The sequence below is a fragment of the Caretta caretta genome, chromosome 2, assembly GCF_965140235.1.
Source record: "Caretta caretta isolate rCarCar2 chromosome 2, rCarCar1.hap1, whole genome shotgun sequence".
In the NCBI taxonomy this organism is placed as follows: domain Eukaryota; kingdom Metazoa; phylum Chordata; order Testudines; family Cheloniidae; genus Caretta; species Caretta caretta.
In genome coordinates this window covers 154,490,228-154,506,389 of record NC_134207.1, presented here as the reverse complement: position 1 = coordinate 154,506,389, position 16,162 = coordinate 154,490,228, and the positions used below count along the sequence as shown (strand labels likewise).

General features: G+C 45.5%; 1 protein-coding gene across 3 annotated transcripts in view; it reads left to right on the top strand.

Moving 5' to 3' along the window:
* The window catches only part of LOC125631940 (dynein axonemal heavy chain 5), a 286,700-nt gene that overhangs the window by 63,679 nt on the left and 206,859 nt on the right, over positions 1 to 16,162 (top strand). For all 3 annotated transcript variants that reach the window (XR_012667111.1, XM_048839434.2, XM_075125496.1), the window contains exons 20-21: positions 2,155 to 2,294; positions 10,719 to 10,870. Coding sequence is in view for 2 of the 3 variants with exons in the window: in XM_048839434.2 (XP_048695391.2) it covers positions 2,155 to 2,294; positions 10,719 to 10,870 (292 nt within the window). In the remaining variant the exon portion in view is untranslated. The remainder of the gene's footprint in view (positions 1 to 2,154; positions 2,295 to 10,718; positions 10,871 to 16,162) is intronic.

Below are 16,162 nucleotides of genomic sequence, written 5' to 3'. Positions count from 1 at the left end.
TTCATGGAGCCGTGAGCACGGGCGTGTACCTGGTGTGGTTCACCCCCATCCCCGAAGCCTGCCCCTTTGCGGCGTGAGGGAGAACCTGGGGCACGCTTATCTCAAGTACACCAGGTTACAGCCCCTATTCTGGCTCCTCCTTCTGTTGAACTTCTGGCTGCACTTTTCCCTACACCAGTTTATATTCTCAAACCCTGTCCCGGGCCCCACGAAGTTGCAAGACCACCTCGTCAGCTTCCTCCGGGACCTGGCCAAAGTGGCCATCTTCACCACCAGGAGGAGGATGCTAGAAGAGGGGGTGCTCTGTGAGTGTGGGGCCATTTCCGCTCCTCCCTGATCTCACATATCCGGGCAGAGTTCCTCTGGGCGGCATCCGCTGGCTCCCTAGACAGCTTTGAGGAGCAGTGGGTGCTCTCCGGGGTTCTCTGCTGGGTGTCCCCCTCTGGATCCCTAGTTTTGAACCTGTGACCTTCACTCCTGACCCTGTTATTCATTAGTTGTCACCTGCATTCAGTTGGTTTCTGGGTCCAGTGGTCCCTCCCGCAAGGCTGGGGGAGGGGCCTTTAGACATGGGCAGGTTTGTGCCTGCACACCTCCCAGGATTCCCAATAAAGCCTCACTATAGGCACCCAGAGATGAACACACAATTAATGGCCACTGGCCACAATTAAATTTAAGGGACTTGCCCACATCACATAGGAATTCTGTGGCAGAGGAAGAGAGAGAATGGGCAACATTATGAGTGCCTGATTTTCCAACCTTAATAACATTCTGTTAATGTCATTTTTAAAATTTAATATCCTAGTTTTTAAGAAAAGAAAAAAAAGGTAAAATCACATCCAAATTTTATTGTGCCCAAATGTAACAACACCCTCCTCCTCTTCATTTGGAAGATCAGGCCTTTATTGTGGTTATTCTTGAGTTATTGACATAAAAATTAATTATTTTGAGTTTTACTCTTTTTGTGCCCAGATAGCTCAAAGGCTGCTTTGTTGCTAAAATATAACTTGTTTTGTTAGTTTCTGATGATAAGCAATTGTTCTGTTAATTTTTATTTTCATATTGGCAGGAATAATTTTCTAGCTTAGCAAGTTTTGGGTTTTCTAACCACAGTGTATGGAGAAAGAAGACTATTCTAGCCAATAATTGTATTCAAATGATGAAGATACAGTAAAAGATTCACAGAAAAATGAAGTCAGTGGGAGTTGCTGGTTGCTCAGTACTTGGAAAATCCAGTTACGTATTGTGACAGGGCAAGGCCAGATGGCTATAGAAAAGTAGTGGGAGATAGATATATTAGCTCCAGGCTAAAGAAATCCCAATAGGACCAGGATAAGTAAAATGGCAGCTGCTCCAGGTCAATTAAGACACCTGGGGCCAATTAAGAACTTTCCAGAAGGCAGGGTGAATGCTAGCTTGATTGGGACACCTGAAGCCAGTCAGGGGCTGGCTGAAACTAGTTAAAAGCCTCCCAGTTAGTCAGGTGGGTGGGCATGTCAGGAGCTGTGGGAGGAAGTTGTGCTATTGGAGAGACTGAGTAGTACTCACCATATCAGGCACAAGGAAGGAGGCCCTGAGGTAAGGGTGAAGTGGAGCTTGAGGAATTGAGGGCTGCTGTGGGGGAAGTAGCCCAGGGAATTGTACATGTCATGTTTCTAAAAGGTCAGCTAACATAGCTGATACTATTAGGGTCCCTGGGCTGGAGCCTGGAGTAGAGGGTGGGCCTGGGCTCCCCCCCACCTTTGCCCCCTGATTAATCACTGAGACTGGGAGACAACAGAGACTGTGCAAGGAAGGATAACTTCTCCTCACCTCCCTCACTGGCTTATGATGAAAATGGCTCAGTAGACTGTGACCCTTGTCTCTAGAGAGAGAAGGGTTACGTGGAGGGTCACAGTGAGCCTCTGAGGCTAGCGAAATCTGCCAGGAAACGCAGGACCCACGGAGTCAAGGACAGAGCTTTGTCACAGTTTTGAGGTGCCTGAGTATGGGTTCAGGAGTCTAAATGTAGGCACCTGTTTTCAAAATCTTTGTCAGTCATCTGTACTACACTTTATACATTTTTCAGAAAAATCACACTGCCTATGTCACCACCAAACTGCCACTTTGTGTTCACTGTTGTTTTTTCCTCCCCTCCTGTTCTGGTGTGTAAAGGAATTATTCGTGAATTTGGATCCTATGGTCCTTGAAGTACTGTGTGAAACAAAATACCTAAAAAAAATGAATTTTGAAGTTCCAGATGTTGCCCTTGGCATGTGTGCAGAAGAAGAACAGATTAAAAAACAGCAAATGAAGTTAGTGAACACTTAACTTGATTTCATCTTTATCCGGAAATTTTCTTTTGGGTCTCATTTTTATCTGCTTTTTTGGTCATTATAATAACTTTTCCTTGTGACAGATGTTAGTAGAGTCCAATGGAGTCTAAGTACATTTGCCCACCCATCTTTAATAATAATGTCCCCAGTGTAGTGATCCATGGTTTCCATCTCCATAAATACCTGATCATTAGAAAGCATCAATACTCTTTTCTTATGCCTTTTCCTTAAAGTCCCTTTGAACCCTTGCAATCATTCCAAAGTCAGGGACATTCACTCATATGCAAATCTCCATGTCTTGTGTGGCATATTAGGACAAAACTATGCTGCATTGATGCTAGAATTATGGAGCACTGCTCTCCAGTTCTTCTCCCTACCAATTGTCCCTGCTACAATCCAGGTGCAGTACAAAGTACTGTCAATATACTATTGCTTGTGTTACTTATTTCTTTATTTTGGTGAAAAATCAATTTAGTTTATGCTGTCCCCAGATTTTCAGCTATTAATGTGTAGAATATTTTCCTGTTGACAATGGATAACTGCCCTATAGAAGTTGTCAGGGAAAAGCTGGGGAATTTGGCAGCTGGGAAGGGGAAACTGGGATTCATCTTTGAGTGATGGTCCCTGTTGTGTTCCACTATGGGTTATGCATGCACCCAGAGCTGGAGAATCTGAAAATAGTGTCCCTGGGCCTACATGTGCCCTGGTTCACTTCATGCCTCCATCCAAAGGAGTAAACAGTGGGACTGACTGACTTCCTTTCCAATTCCTTCTTACCGCTGCATGTTTTGGGTTGGAACCTCCTGTGTCTGTAGCTTCAGCTTCATTCTACAAAATAAGAATTTGATCTACTTTTATAAATAGTTTTAACGGCTTTTACAGTTTAGTGTTTTGGACTCTGTTTGGGTCCTGGACTATGCTTAGGACTCTGGGGTTCAAACTCTGCTCTTCCTGCCCACAATCCTCCTCAGTTAGTGATGACCACCAGTGCTGCCTGTATGGCCTCGGGGAAGCCGACATTACAGCTAGGTGCCAATCAATCTGCCAATCGTTCTCCAGCCATACTAAAGAAGGGTGGGAACTTCGTCTCCACAAATACCTCATGGAAAAGGTCATGGAGAAGTCCGACTTTGTTGTGGGAGACTCTACCCCCCACCCCCAGGCCCTCTGGCAGGATCTTGTCAGAAATCCAGGAAGCACTCTCATAAGCATGAGACTAAGCCCTGGTGTACACTATGGGGTTAGGTTGAATTTAGCCACATTAGATCGGTTTAAAAATGACTGCATCCACACAACCAACCCCGTTCCGTTGACCTAAAGGCCTCTTAAAATCGACTTCTGAACTCCTCCCCGACGAGGGGAGTAGCACTAAAATAGACCTTGCTGGGTCGAATTTGGAGTAATGCAGATGCAAATTGACGGTATTGGCCTCCGGGAGCTATCCCAGAATGTTCCATTGTAACTGCTCTGGACAGCACTTTGAACTCCGATGCACTAGCCAGGTACACAGGAAAAGCCCCAGGAACTTTTGAATTTCATTTCCTGTTTGGTCAGCGTGGTGAATTCAGCAGCACAGGTGACCATGCAGTCCCCCCAGAATCGTAGAGCGTAGAATGTTTCTACACTCCCTGTGTCATCTCCGTCCCTGAGGTTATCGCAGATTAGAAGCGAAAAAAACGCACTAGCGATGACATGTTTTCCGAGCTCATGCAGTCCTCCCACACTGATAGGGCACAGCTTAATGCAGGGAGGCATTCAGTGGCAGAGGCCAGGAAGGAATTAAGTGAGCATGAAGAGCGGAGGCAGGACGCGATGCTGAGGCTAATGGGGGAGCAAATGGACATGATGAAGCATCTGTTGGGGGAGCAAACAGACATGATGAAGAGTTTGTTGGAACTGCAGGAAAGCCAACAAGAGCACAGACCCCCTCTGCATCCACTGTATAACCGCCTGCCCTCCTGCCCATGTTTCATAGCCTTCTCACCCAGACGCCCAAGAACGTGGAGGGGGAGGCTCTGGGCACCCAGCCACTCCACTCCAGAGGATGGCCCAAGCAACAGAAGGCTGTCATTCAAACAGTTGGATTTTTAGTGTGGCTACAATAAGCAATTTGGCCTTGTCCTTCCCTCCTCCCCCACCCCGCCTGGGCTACTTTGTCCGTTATCTCATTTTTTTTAATTAATAAAGAAAGAATGTATGGTTTCAAAACAATAGTTACTTTATTTTGAAGGGGGGAGGATGGTTGGCTTACAGGGAATTAAAATCAACAAAGGGGTGGGTTTGCATCAAGGAGAAACACATACAGCTGTCACACCGAAGCCTAGCCAGTCATGAAACTGGTTTTCAAAGCCTCTCTGATGCGCAGCGTGCCTTGCTGTTCTCTTCTAATTGCCCTGGTGTCTGGCTGCTCAAAATTGGACTCCAGGCAATTTGACTGGGGTAGGTGCAACCGCGTGGTGCTGCCAGCTGGGAGAGCAGCCTGAGGCAGAAGCCTCCAGCTTGCAGGAGAGCAGAGTTGCAGTGGAAGCGCTGGAGCTGTACACCATGCCCTGGAGGTTGCTAGGAGCTGGGCAGGGAAGACTTCCTAGAACCCCTGGCCAAGCTACATGTCCGACGAGGACGGCTACCAGTCCTACAGCAGCGGTGACAGTGAGCTGAGCGGGCTCCATGCTTGCCGTTGTATCACGTCTGCACAGGTAACCCAGGAAAAAAGGCGTGAAACGATTGTCTGCCGTTGCTTTCCCGAAGGGAGGGATGATTAACGACATGTACCCAAAACCATCTGTGACAATGTTTTTGCCCCATCAGGCATTGGGAGCTTAACCCAGAATTCCAATGGGTGGCGGAGACTGCGGGAACTGTGGGATAGCTATCCATAGTGCACCACTCCGTAAGTCAATGCTAGCCACAGTAGCGAGGATGCAGTCTGCCGACTTAATGTGCTTAGTGTGGACATACGCAATCGACTGTATAAAATCTAATTCTAAAAATCGACTTCTATAAAACTGACCGAATTTCGTAGTGCAGACATACCCTAAAGTCTTCCTCTAAATCCACTTCAAAAAAGTTGGATTTGGCTCTAAGTAAGCCCATCAGCTCAGCCCATGAGGACTTAGTACGTCCTAAGTCAAAGAGGCATGACAAGAAAGTTCATAAGTATTGGGCTACATTGGTACCAGACCGTGATCCATTGGTACTGTCATCCTTGGCACCTCCAAAACCCCAGAATTAATCAATACGAAGTCCGATCATCATCAACTTTTGGGCACTGTCTTTCTTGCTGGCTCCAGGGGCTCGAACAAGTAGAACCCCTCTCACACCAGGGAGAGCTGAATCCATTACTGCTCCACAGGACATTTTTGCTGTCCTGGATCCAGAATTCCTTTCCTCATCGGGTCCCTCCATCTCCAGAGAGATAACACCACCACCGAGAGTTGACAGCTGGAAGGAGTTTGACACCCATCCAATACAGGGAATATCTTCCCTCTGACAGCTCTGACGGTACTGCTACTGGAACCAGAATCAACCTTCTCTTATTCGGGAGATTCTGAACCACTCAATGAACCTTTCCCCCCCACCCCCCATCCTAGGTATCCTCTGCCACCCAAAAGACCTGCACTGGTTTGGGGCCAACCTCTGCCTCATCCAACCTCTGGTTTGGGGCCAACCTCTGCCTCATCGGAGCTGTTGATGTACCCCATGCCATGGTGGCCCCTGCGACAACATATTGACCTTTCCTACTGGCCATATTGAGGATCTTGGGACCAGTTCTCCCCTGCAGTCGATCCAATTTGCTAGGGAGTCACCCCTTGCCTCCTCTCTAAGGGAGCACTCAGATATGCACCCGGATATGACAGAAGAGGAGGAGGAACATTACACATCAGAAACTGCTGTTCCGCTGGAACCAGTAAGACTGTTGTCTTCATCTCCAGACAAAGCAGTGACTTCTATATCTCTCTCCTCACCCGCCAATGACTTCAGATAGTTCCAGGACCTTCTTCGCAGAGTTGCTGGAGAACTTCAGATCTGTCTTGAAGAAGTCTAGGACTCCCAGCACAAACTCTGAGACATTCTCCATACATCTGGACCCAACAGAATAGCTCTTTCCATTAATGGAGCCAACTGGGACAGTTTGGCACACCCCTGCCACTTGTACTTCCTGAAAAGGACAGAGAAGCGTTACTATGTGCTAACCAAAGGAGTGGAATTTTTGTTTTCTCACCCAGTTCCCAACTCAGTGGTAGTCCAAGCCATTTCTGAAAGGCCTGGTCTACTCCTCCTGATAAAGAGGGTAAACGTTTGGATCTGTTGGGGAGAAAGGTCTTCTCAGCATCCAGCCTCCAGTTCAGGATAGCCAATTACCAGGTGCTACTGGCTAAATATGATTTCCTCAACTATGCCAAGTTTGTGGAATTTACCGACAGCCTTTCGCAGCAGGACAGAGCTCATTTCCAAGCTCTGATAGATGAAGGCAAACTGATAGCCAAGACTGTTCTCCAATCCTCAGTCAATGCTGCTGGTATTTCCTCCAGAGCTATGGCTACTGCCATTGTCATGCACAGGGAGTCATGGCTCCATGTGTAAGGGTTCCCTAGAGAGGCCCAGAATGTCATTGAGGACCTTCCCTTCAATGAATTGCAGCTTTTCAACCAAAAGACTGATGAGTCCCTCCATATCCTGAAGGACTCCAGGGCTACCCTCCACTCTGCTTCTTTCTTGGTTGGACCAGTTCAGCTATGCCTTCCCTCTGCTACCACTCCTGCCATGAGTTCTATGGAAAATCCAGAAGGACAGGGCACAGCTCTTCCTGATTGCCCCGTGCTAGCCCAGACAGTTTTTGTTTCCCAACCTCCTATGCATGTCATCCTGAACACCAATCCTCATCCCAACATTTCCTGAGCTCCTGACCTAGTGGAACGGCAAGATCAAGCACCCAAATCTGTGTCCTCTATGTCTTAGGGCTTGGTATTTGGATGGGCATCATCCTTAAAACATTCATGCTCCACAGCTGTGTGAGACATCCTTTTGAACAGTAGAAAGGATTCTACTAGAAGATGTTACCAAACTAAATGGAAGCACTTTTCTTCTTGGGTACATCAAAGAGGCATTCTCCCAGAAACTGCAGATATTCCCTTCATCTTGGACTATATCCTATCTTTGAAGACATCCCGCTTGTCCATCAGCTCCTTGCAAGACCACTTGGCAGCAATCAGTGCATACCATCCACCTTCTCATGGCTGCCCAGTCTTTGCACATCCACTGACCAATAGATTCTGGAAAGGCCTAATCAGAACTTTCACATCTATTCAGAAGCCTGCTCCCCATATGGGACATAAACCTTGTTCTCTCAGTACTCATAGGCCCCCTTTAGAACCTTTAGCTTCTTGCTTCATGCTCTCCTTTCCATGAAGGTTGCTTTCCTTGTAACTGTCACTTCAGCTAGAAGGATTGGCGAGCTTGCAGTGATGATGACAGATCCTTCTTATATTATATTGCATAAGGATAAGGTTTCTGTGTGTCTATACCACAAATTCACTCCTAAAGTAGTCTCAGAATTTCACCTTAACCAATCAATTCAGTTACTTGTGTTCTTCCCAAAATTGCACCCTGCTCCAAAGGAACGAAGTCTCCACTCCCTCAGTGTTTGGCAGGCCCTGGCCTTTTACCCGCAAAGAACAAAGCCAATCAGGAAATCTTTGAGACTGTTTGTTGCCATAGCAGAAAGAATTATGGGGCACACCTTCTCCACTCAGAGAATCTCCAGATGGATTTCTGGCTACATTATACTCTATCCCCTATCGAACCTTCCTCCGCCCCAACCCCCCTGGGGTAAGAGCTTATTCCACCACACCACAAGCAACAATTATGGCATCACTTCAGAAGGTGCCCCTCCTTGACATCTGTAAAGCAGCCATGTGGGGCTCTGTTCACATGTTTGCAAGACATTTATGCCCTGGAGCAGGACTCCTCTGCTGATGCCTCCTTTGGGGCATCCTCGCATCCTCTGTATCCTCGCATCCCCCTCCTACTTAGATACTGCTTGTCAGTCACCCTCAGTGGAATACAATAGGGACCATCACTCAAAGAAGAAGGGGAGATTCTTTGAGATGTGTGGTCCCTATTTCATTCCACTACCCACCCTCCTTCCCCTCTGCTTCAGATCTTACCTGACTGATGGTAGAGAAGGAACTGGAGAGGCAGGCAGTCTGCCCCATGCTTTATCCCATCAGATGGAGGCACGAGGTGAAGCAGGGCACATGTGCGGACCAGCGAACACTACTTTCAAATTCTCCGGCTCTGAATGCATGGTGTGCATGTTTAGTCCACTGTGGAATACAGATAGGGGCCACACAGCTCGAAGAACCTGCAGTTACACGTCAGTAACCTCCCCTTTTGGTATCCAACAAGGTATAGCAGACACTTTTTGTTTTTCGCACTCAAGAGGCTGTGGAAACTTTTTCAGTGGGGAGGGGATGCATCTGTTCTTACCCTTCCTCTTTTGGGCTGGAACAGAGGCATCTTCACATCTGAGTGAAGGAGATTTGACTTCCCCATTCTTTGATAGCAGCTAGTTATCTTGCCCCAGTATCTGCTGCTTCATCCGCCAATGATGGATAAGTACCACAGCTGGATGTTTTCGCTGAAGCGATCAGTAGTTAAATAAGTAAGAGTGCTCCCAATTAAATTGTCCTTATTAGTCCACGGAGTTAACACACATTGAGATTAATATCAAGGGGCAGTCTGGTGGGTGAAGACCTGGCTCCACTGAAGTCAATGGCAAAGTTCTTGTTGATTTATATAGGGCTAGGATTGTTTCAGGTTGTCAGCAGACTCAGGCAGATGCTCATGTATCTGTGCAAAACTTGAACATTGTTTTCATTTTGAAAGTTTTCTTTGCATCCGTAAAGGCTAAGATTCTGGAAAACAATTATATGGCAGTTTAAGAAATAGGGTTATTTTGTAGCTATTTGAATGGCCACCTATGCATATTATTCAGTGTCTTGCCCATAGGTTATGTTATACCAGTTGCTTGTTGTCACAGTCTGGCCCAGTCTCCCTCTTGGGACTGATACTATCTGTTATGAGTGGACCCAACTGCTGTATCCCATGTGTTTCTAAACTCCCCGCATTTGGGTAGTGACTAGTCACTTCTCTAAGTTACAGATCTTTGAAAAACAATAAAATCTTGAATGCAGCTCCCCAAGTCTGATCTCACCCCTCCTGGGAGTCCTGGGTTTGGTCAGCATCCTTAGGCTTCTCCTCTTAGCCTGTTTTACCCTCCCCCCACCGCCATGTTGTGGAATTCTAGCCTCTTGCTCTGAGAAGCAGCCATCTTGTAAAACTCTGGCTCTCTTGGTTACCTTTGTGCTTTCACTGGAGAAGTTCCTGGCTCCAGCCCCACCTCCATCGGCTTCTGTGTAGAGAGTCGAAGTCAAACGCCCTATGGATAGAAAACCCCTAGTTCTACTAGGGAAGACTCATTCCATGTTGATGGATCTAGATTGTTTTGTGCTGGTTTCTCAGACTACTTAAACATGCCACTAGGTATCAAGCCCTCTTTCCAAAATGGATGTTCTTCACAAAGGAGGTTGCAATACCATATGAGGGTCACCACAGGCATCGGCTTGCTCTGGGCCCCGGGGGTGCTCAAACCCCCACTTCGCCCAGGCCCCACCCCCACCCCATCCCTTCTCCCAAGCCCCCACCCCCGCCCGCTTCTTCCTGCCCCTCCTCTTCCCACCCAGTTTCACCCCCTCCCGCGAGCATGCCTTCTTCCCACTCCTCCCCCTCCTCCCAGCATCTCCTGCACACTGTGAAACAGCTGACTGCGATGGGTGGGAGGTGCTGGGAGGGAGGGGGAAGAGTTGGTTGGCAGAGCTGGGCAATGGATGGGAAGCACTGGGAGGTTGGTGTTGGTGGGAGCTGTCTGCCAGTGGGTGCTAAGTACCCACTAGTTTTTTTCTGTGGGTTCTAAAGCCTAGAGCACCCATGGGGTAGGTGCCTCTGAGGGATACACCCGAAAATGAAAGTTACAGTCAAAATGGCATTCACAAAACAAGATGGAGTTCGCAGTTTGACCCAAACATACTGCTCCCACCCCCTCAATCTGTCACACTAGTAATAAAGGTAAATTACAAAGGAATTTTTAAAAAAGATATATGCCATTTCCTTCTTCTTGATGATGTGTAAAGTGTCTGTAAGGATTTTTGTTTTGTTGTTATTACTGAGAGTTTTAGTTTGAGTCAGTTAGGGAGAGTTTCTAGTTTTGGATGTTGGTCCAAAATAGATGGATTTTTATTAATTAATATTGCAGATGTGCCCAGATTTATGTGCATTTTAAATAAATGGAAAGAAATACAAAAATGATTGCTAGCCTTAAAAAAATACGATTGTATCTTGCAGACTTCAGGATCTTTTGATTGATTACAAAAAGTTTGTAAATGGAATTCCTGCTATTCTGGAACCACTGATGAAACCATTTATGGAGCAAATTGAGGAAGCCCTTACTCCAGGCCTGACACAGTTATCATGGACTTCTTCAAACATTGACAAATGTATGGACCTTTGTTATTTCTATGCGAATCGTAGAGTCATAGCATTTGCAAATGGAAAGACCTATTAAGTCTTCTGGTTCATCTCACTGTCAGTAAAACGTGGTTCTCTGCAGCGCACTCTCTAGTTTTTTCCAGTTTGCTTTTACATGTTGTGAGTGATGGTTAGCGTACGTGTACACAAAGTAAAATATTTTACATTTGTTTGATTGTAAATGTGATGACATTTTAGTTATATTTATATGGATTGTGCTAGGTGGGCACAGACATGAATGGGGTGGTGCTTTGCCTCATGGCTCTGTGGGGACTCGGTCAATGATTGTTCCTCAGGGAAGATCAGTCCCTTCCTGAGCTCCCAGGAAAGCAGGGTCAGTGTGGATAAGGGATGGAGCCATTGCCCTGAGTTCTCTCAACCTTCTCTGAGGTGATGTATGCATACCCAATGTTGTCTAGAGGGAGCTGTCCCTGTTCTTCCTTAAATAGATGAACTGCAACTGTCCCTGACCCTTTTACAGGATTCAGAAGAGAGGGAGGAAAACTCCTTGCTCAAACACAGCCATGCATCTGTGGAAAGGCCAGTCACAATCTGCGCCATACTATTTACATTAATAGAAAGAGGGATTATTGTTCAAAATAAAGCAGTCAGGGATACAAACTTGTAGAAAAAATTATTCCTTGTACCATGAGAGTCTTACTTTGGAGAAGAAAATTCTAGTCTTTTACAAAAATAGTCAGCAGGAAGTTTTAAAAAATATTTTAATTTGCTGACATTACTGTTATTCATACATTGTTATCTGTACAGCATTCAAAGTAAATCTGGGTAGATTGGAATACTAAATAAAAAGATGTTGATCCCAAACATCCATATCAATAGATCAGTACAGTTGCCACCACCCATTATATCATAAATCCAGGTTTTAAAATCCATCCTTGGTAATATAATGATAATATGATAATAATAGTAAGGACACACCCTATCATTGCCACAACTACCATACTCCACAGTGCAGGTACTGTCACCTTCATTCAGACCCCCCTTCTCCCTCTCCTGCACTCCCCTTTAGCAGATTATTTTCCTCCTATCACTGGATGCTTGGAGACTAGTTTGTGTTGGAAGAAGGTAGTTTGGTAAAGGGTTGTGTGTAGAAGGGCAATTAAAGGGTGTGATAGGATTTGGGATCTCTAGGGGGAAAGTTAAGGGTATGGTGCATGTTCTGTCATGTATGGTAGTGGTGGCAGTGGTAATGTATGTGTCTGTAGGTGAAGGAGAAGAGTGTACGTATTATTATGTGGCTTAACTTTTCATTTCCTTTTTTATGTAGGTTTGTGTCATGTATCTTTTATATGTATAGCAACCCTAATGGCTTCCCAATGAATTTTTTGTTTATTAATTTAATGTTTATTTAACCATATGGCAGTTTCATGATTTGGGGCCAGGGGAGTACAAATCCGTAGGGTTTGAAGTACAGCGGCTGAAGGAGAATATTTGGTCGGTAAACCACTGCCCATGAAACAGTCACCATTGTAGGTAACAATCTGACAGGAAATTGTAGGTTATGATGGAAATTTTATATGTCCAGCCCCATCAGTCAGGCCTGGATGTGCCTGCCCCATCTATCCAGATTACGTGCACAATGTGTGAATTTCAATTTACAATGTGAATAAAAAGTTTCAGTGGAGAGAGGTAAATAGCAGGGTCCCTTAAGGACCTGTACTGGGACCTGTGCAGTTCAACATATTCATAAATGAATTTGGCAAAATTTGCAGATGATTCAAAATTAATTGGATAAGTCCAAAGCTGACTGCGATGAGTTACAAAGGGATTTCACTAAATTGACAACAAAATTTGGGCAACAAAATGACAGATGAATTCAGTGTTAAGTGCAAAGTAATGTACATTGGAAAACATAATCCCAACTATACGTACAAAATGCTGGGATCTAAATTAATTGTTACCACTCAAGAAAGAGACCTTGGATAGTTCTCTGAAAACGTGCTCAGTGTGTAGCGGCAGTTAAAAAAAGCTAACAGAATGTCAGGAACCATTAGGAAAGAAATAGATAATAAAACAGTATATATCATAGTACATTCACACCTTCAATACTGCAAACAGTTCTGGTCACCCCACCTCAAAATATACAGTAGAATTGGAAAAGGTGCAGAGAAGGGCAACAAAAATTATTAGGAGTATGGAACAGCTTCCATATTGAGGAGAGATTAAAAAGACTGGTGCTGTTCGTCTTAGAAAAGAGATGATTAAGGAGGGATATGATAGTGGTCTATAAATCATGAATGGTGTAGAGAAAGTGAATAGTGAAGTGTTATTTACCTCTTCACATAACATAAGAACCAGGTGAAATGAAGAGGCAGCAGGTTTAAAACAAACAAAAGTACTTCTTCACACAATGCACAGTCAACCTGTAGAAATCGTTGCCATGGGATGTTCTGAAGGCCAAAGTACAACCAGGTTAAAAAAAATAATTGGATACTTTCATGCAGGATAGGTCCATCAATGGCTATTAGCCAAGTTGGTTAGAGACACAACCCCATGATTTAGGTGTTCCTAAACCTCCAACTAGCCAAAAGCTGGGACTACATGACAGGGGCTGGATCACTCAGAATTCCCTCTGAAGCATCTGGGTCTGGCCATTGTCAGAAAACCGGATATTGGGCTAGATGGACCATTGGTCTGACCCATTGTGGCTGTTCTTATTATTATCATCATTATGGCAAATCTCAAAGGGACGTAGCCTCCTTTCAGATCAAGTACTGATCTCTGGCTACATCCTTAAGACATACTGGTTGGATGTTCTCTGCAAGTCCATCTCTGACAATCTTATTGCACCACTGAAGCCTGTGTACCCATGTGATCACTGACCATTCCTGGGTAAATGAAAACTAAAAATGACCCAAAATTCAAATTTAAAACAAACAAATCCTGACCAGTTTCACCAGATCGATTCAGGATCCACCTGTCTGTCTGTGACGTAGCAGCCTAATTCCCATTTTCAAAAGAGATTTTGGAGCCTTTAGAAAGAATCCTTCAGATGGGATGTGTCAGGTTGTGTAACCTACATGCCCCTGCAGTAATTTAGACTACCTTACACTGATCTGAAGAAAAGCTCTGTGTAAGCTCGAAAGCTTGTCTCTTTCACCAGCAAAAGTTGATCCAATAAAACAGAGGTGGGCAAAAATTTTGGCCTGAGGGCCACATCTGGTTATGGAAATTGTATGGCAGGTCATGAATGCTCATGAAATTGGGAGTTGGGAGGGAGTGAGGGCTCTGCCTGGGGGTGCGGGCTCTGGGATGGGGCCAGAAATGAGGAGTTCAGGGTGCGGGAGGGGGCTCCAGGCTGGGCAGGGGGTTGGAGTGCGGGGGGGGGGGGGGCGGTGAGGGCTCTGGCTGGGGGTGCAGACTCTGGGGTGGGGCTGGAGATGATGGGTTTGGGGTACAGGAGGGTGCTCCGGGCTGGGACCTAAGGGTTTGCAGGGTGGGAGGGAGTTCAGGGCTGGGGCAGGGGGTTGGGGCATGGGAGGAGGTCAGTGGTGCAGTCTCCGGGTGGTGCTTACCTCAAGCAGCTCCTGGAAGCAGCAGCATGTCCCCCCTCCAGCTCCGGCACAGCCAAATGAGTCTGTGCTCTGCCCCGTCTGCAGGTGCTGCCCCTGCAGCTCCCAAAAGCAGCGGCATGTCTACTCTCTGGCTCCTATGTGGAGACACGTCCAGGTGGCTCTGCACACTGCCCCATCCTCTGGCGCCACCTCCACAGCTCCTAGAAGCAGCGGCATGTCCCCCCTCTGGCTCCTACACAGAGATGCAGTGGTGGCCAGATGGCTCTGCATGCTGCCCTGTCCACAGGTGCCACCCCTGCAGCTTCCATTGGTCGCAGTTCCAGGCCAAAGGGAACTGCAGAGCTGGTGATTGGGGTGGGGGCAGCATGCGGAGCTCCCTGGCTGCCCCTATGTGTAGGAGTGGTAGGGGGGACATGCCTCTGCTTCCAGGAGCTGCGCGGAGCCACAGCACATGCAGAGTGGAGCAAGTCCCTGACCCTGCTCCCCGGGGGGAGCTGTACTTTGCTCACCCCTGCAATAAAAGATATGACCTCACCCATCTTGTCTCTCTACCTTACACTGTCAAACTCCTTAAGACCTACTAAAACCTGTTCTCCCAACGTACATAGGTGCAGTTATTTGCTGAAGAGCCTGAGAAAGTTGTAAATTAAAATAGCTCCCACCCTGAAAAGTACTCCTCACCCTTTTCCTCCTTAAAGATGTTGTTTACTATTATGAAATAATGCACGTACAGCAGTATCACACAGATTAAAACAAGTCTTTCCAATCAAGGTTACTATGGCTTTTGGAAAATGTTGTAAACCATTCAAATATATAGATCAATTTCTGCTCTTAATTACACCAGTGTTAATCCAGAGTAATTTCACTGAAGTTGCAGTGAAGTCAATGGAGTTACTTGAGAGTTATACCAGTGTAACTCAGAGAAGAATTTGGCCTGTTCATCTGACACTATATAGCTGGCATACACAATCCTTTATTGGCGTATAGATTCTCTAGGGCCTCAAATTTCTTGTTTTCTCACAAGTTTTTAGCTAGTACCTGGCAATTTGTGTACAGTTATGTAAACTACTTATTATAGAGTCTAAGCCCATTTTAATTGTATGTATCTTCATGTACTGAGTTTAAACTAACTGTCCAAGTTTCGTTTTTAAAATTAGAGTAACAATTTGTTGTTTTTATAAGTTTGCTTCATTCACCCCTATTAGCATTATTTTGATCTTTCTTTTAACTGATTTACCACTTAAGGAAGCTATTAAGAGTTTTGTCACATGCCTTTATTATGATATTATTTCTCTGTGAAAAGTATGCTGATGGGCTGGCCCATTGAGATGAGGGAGATGATTACAACATGAGGCACAAATTTGAAATCGGGGTGGGAGTGAACTATCAGAAGAGAAGATCTCATTTTTTATTTAAAATGTTTTTTAATGTAGGCTGAGTATCTTTAAACATCATTGTCCACATTATAGTTTCTAGCCATTAAGTTATCTACATGGGGGTTTCTATCCAAATAGTAATTAAAAAATTAAATGTAAGTGTTCAGAACGTACCATGCACTGTACAAACCTAGCATGATGCACAACCCTTGCCTCAAAGAGCATGAAACTCATTAATAATACAGTAATGAGTGATCCAAATGCATAAATGTAAAGGCATTAGGAGGAATTAGTATGTTGCAATTCTACAATAAGCCAACAGGCTATGCTTATGGATCATTTTTCAGTG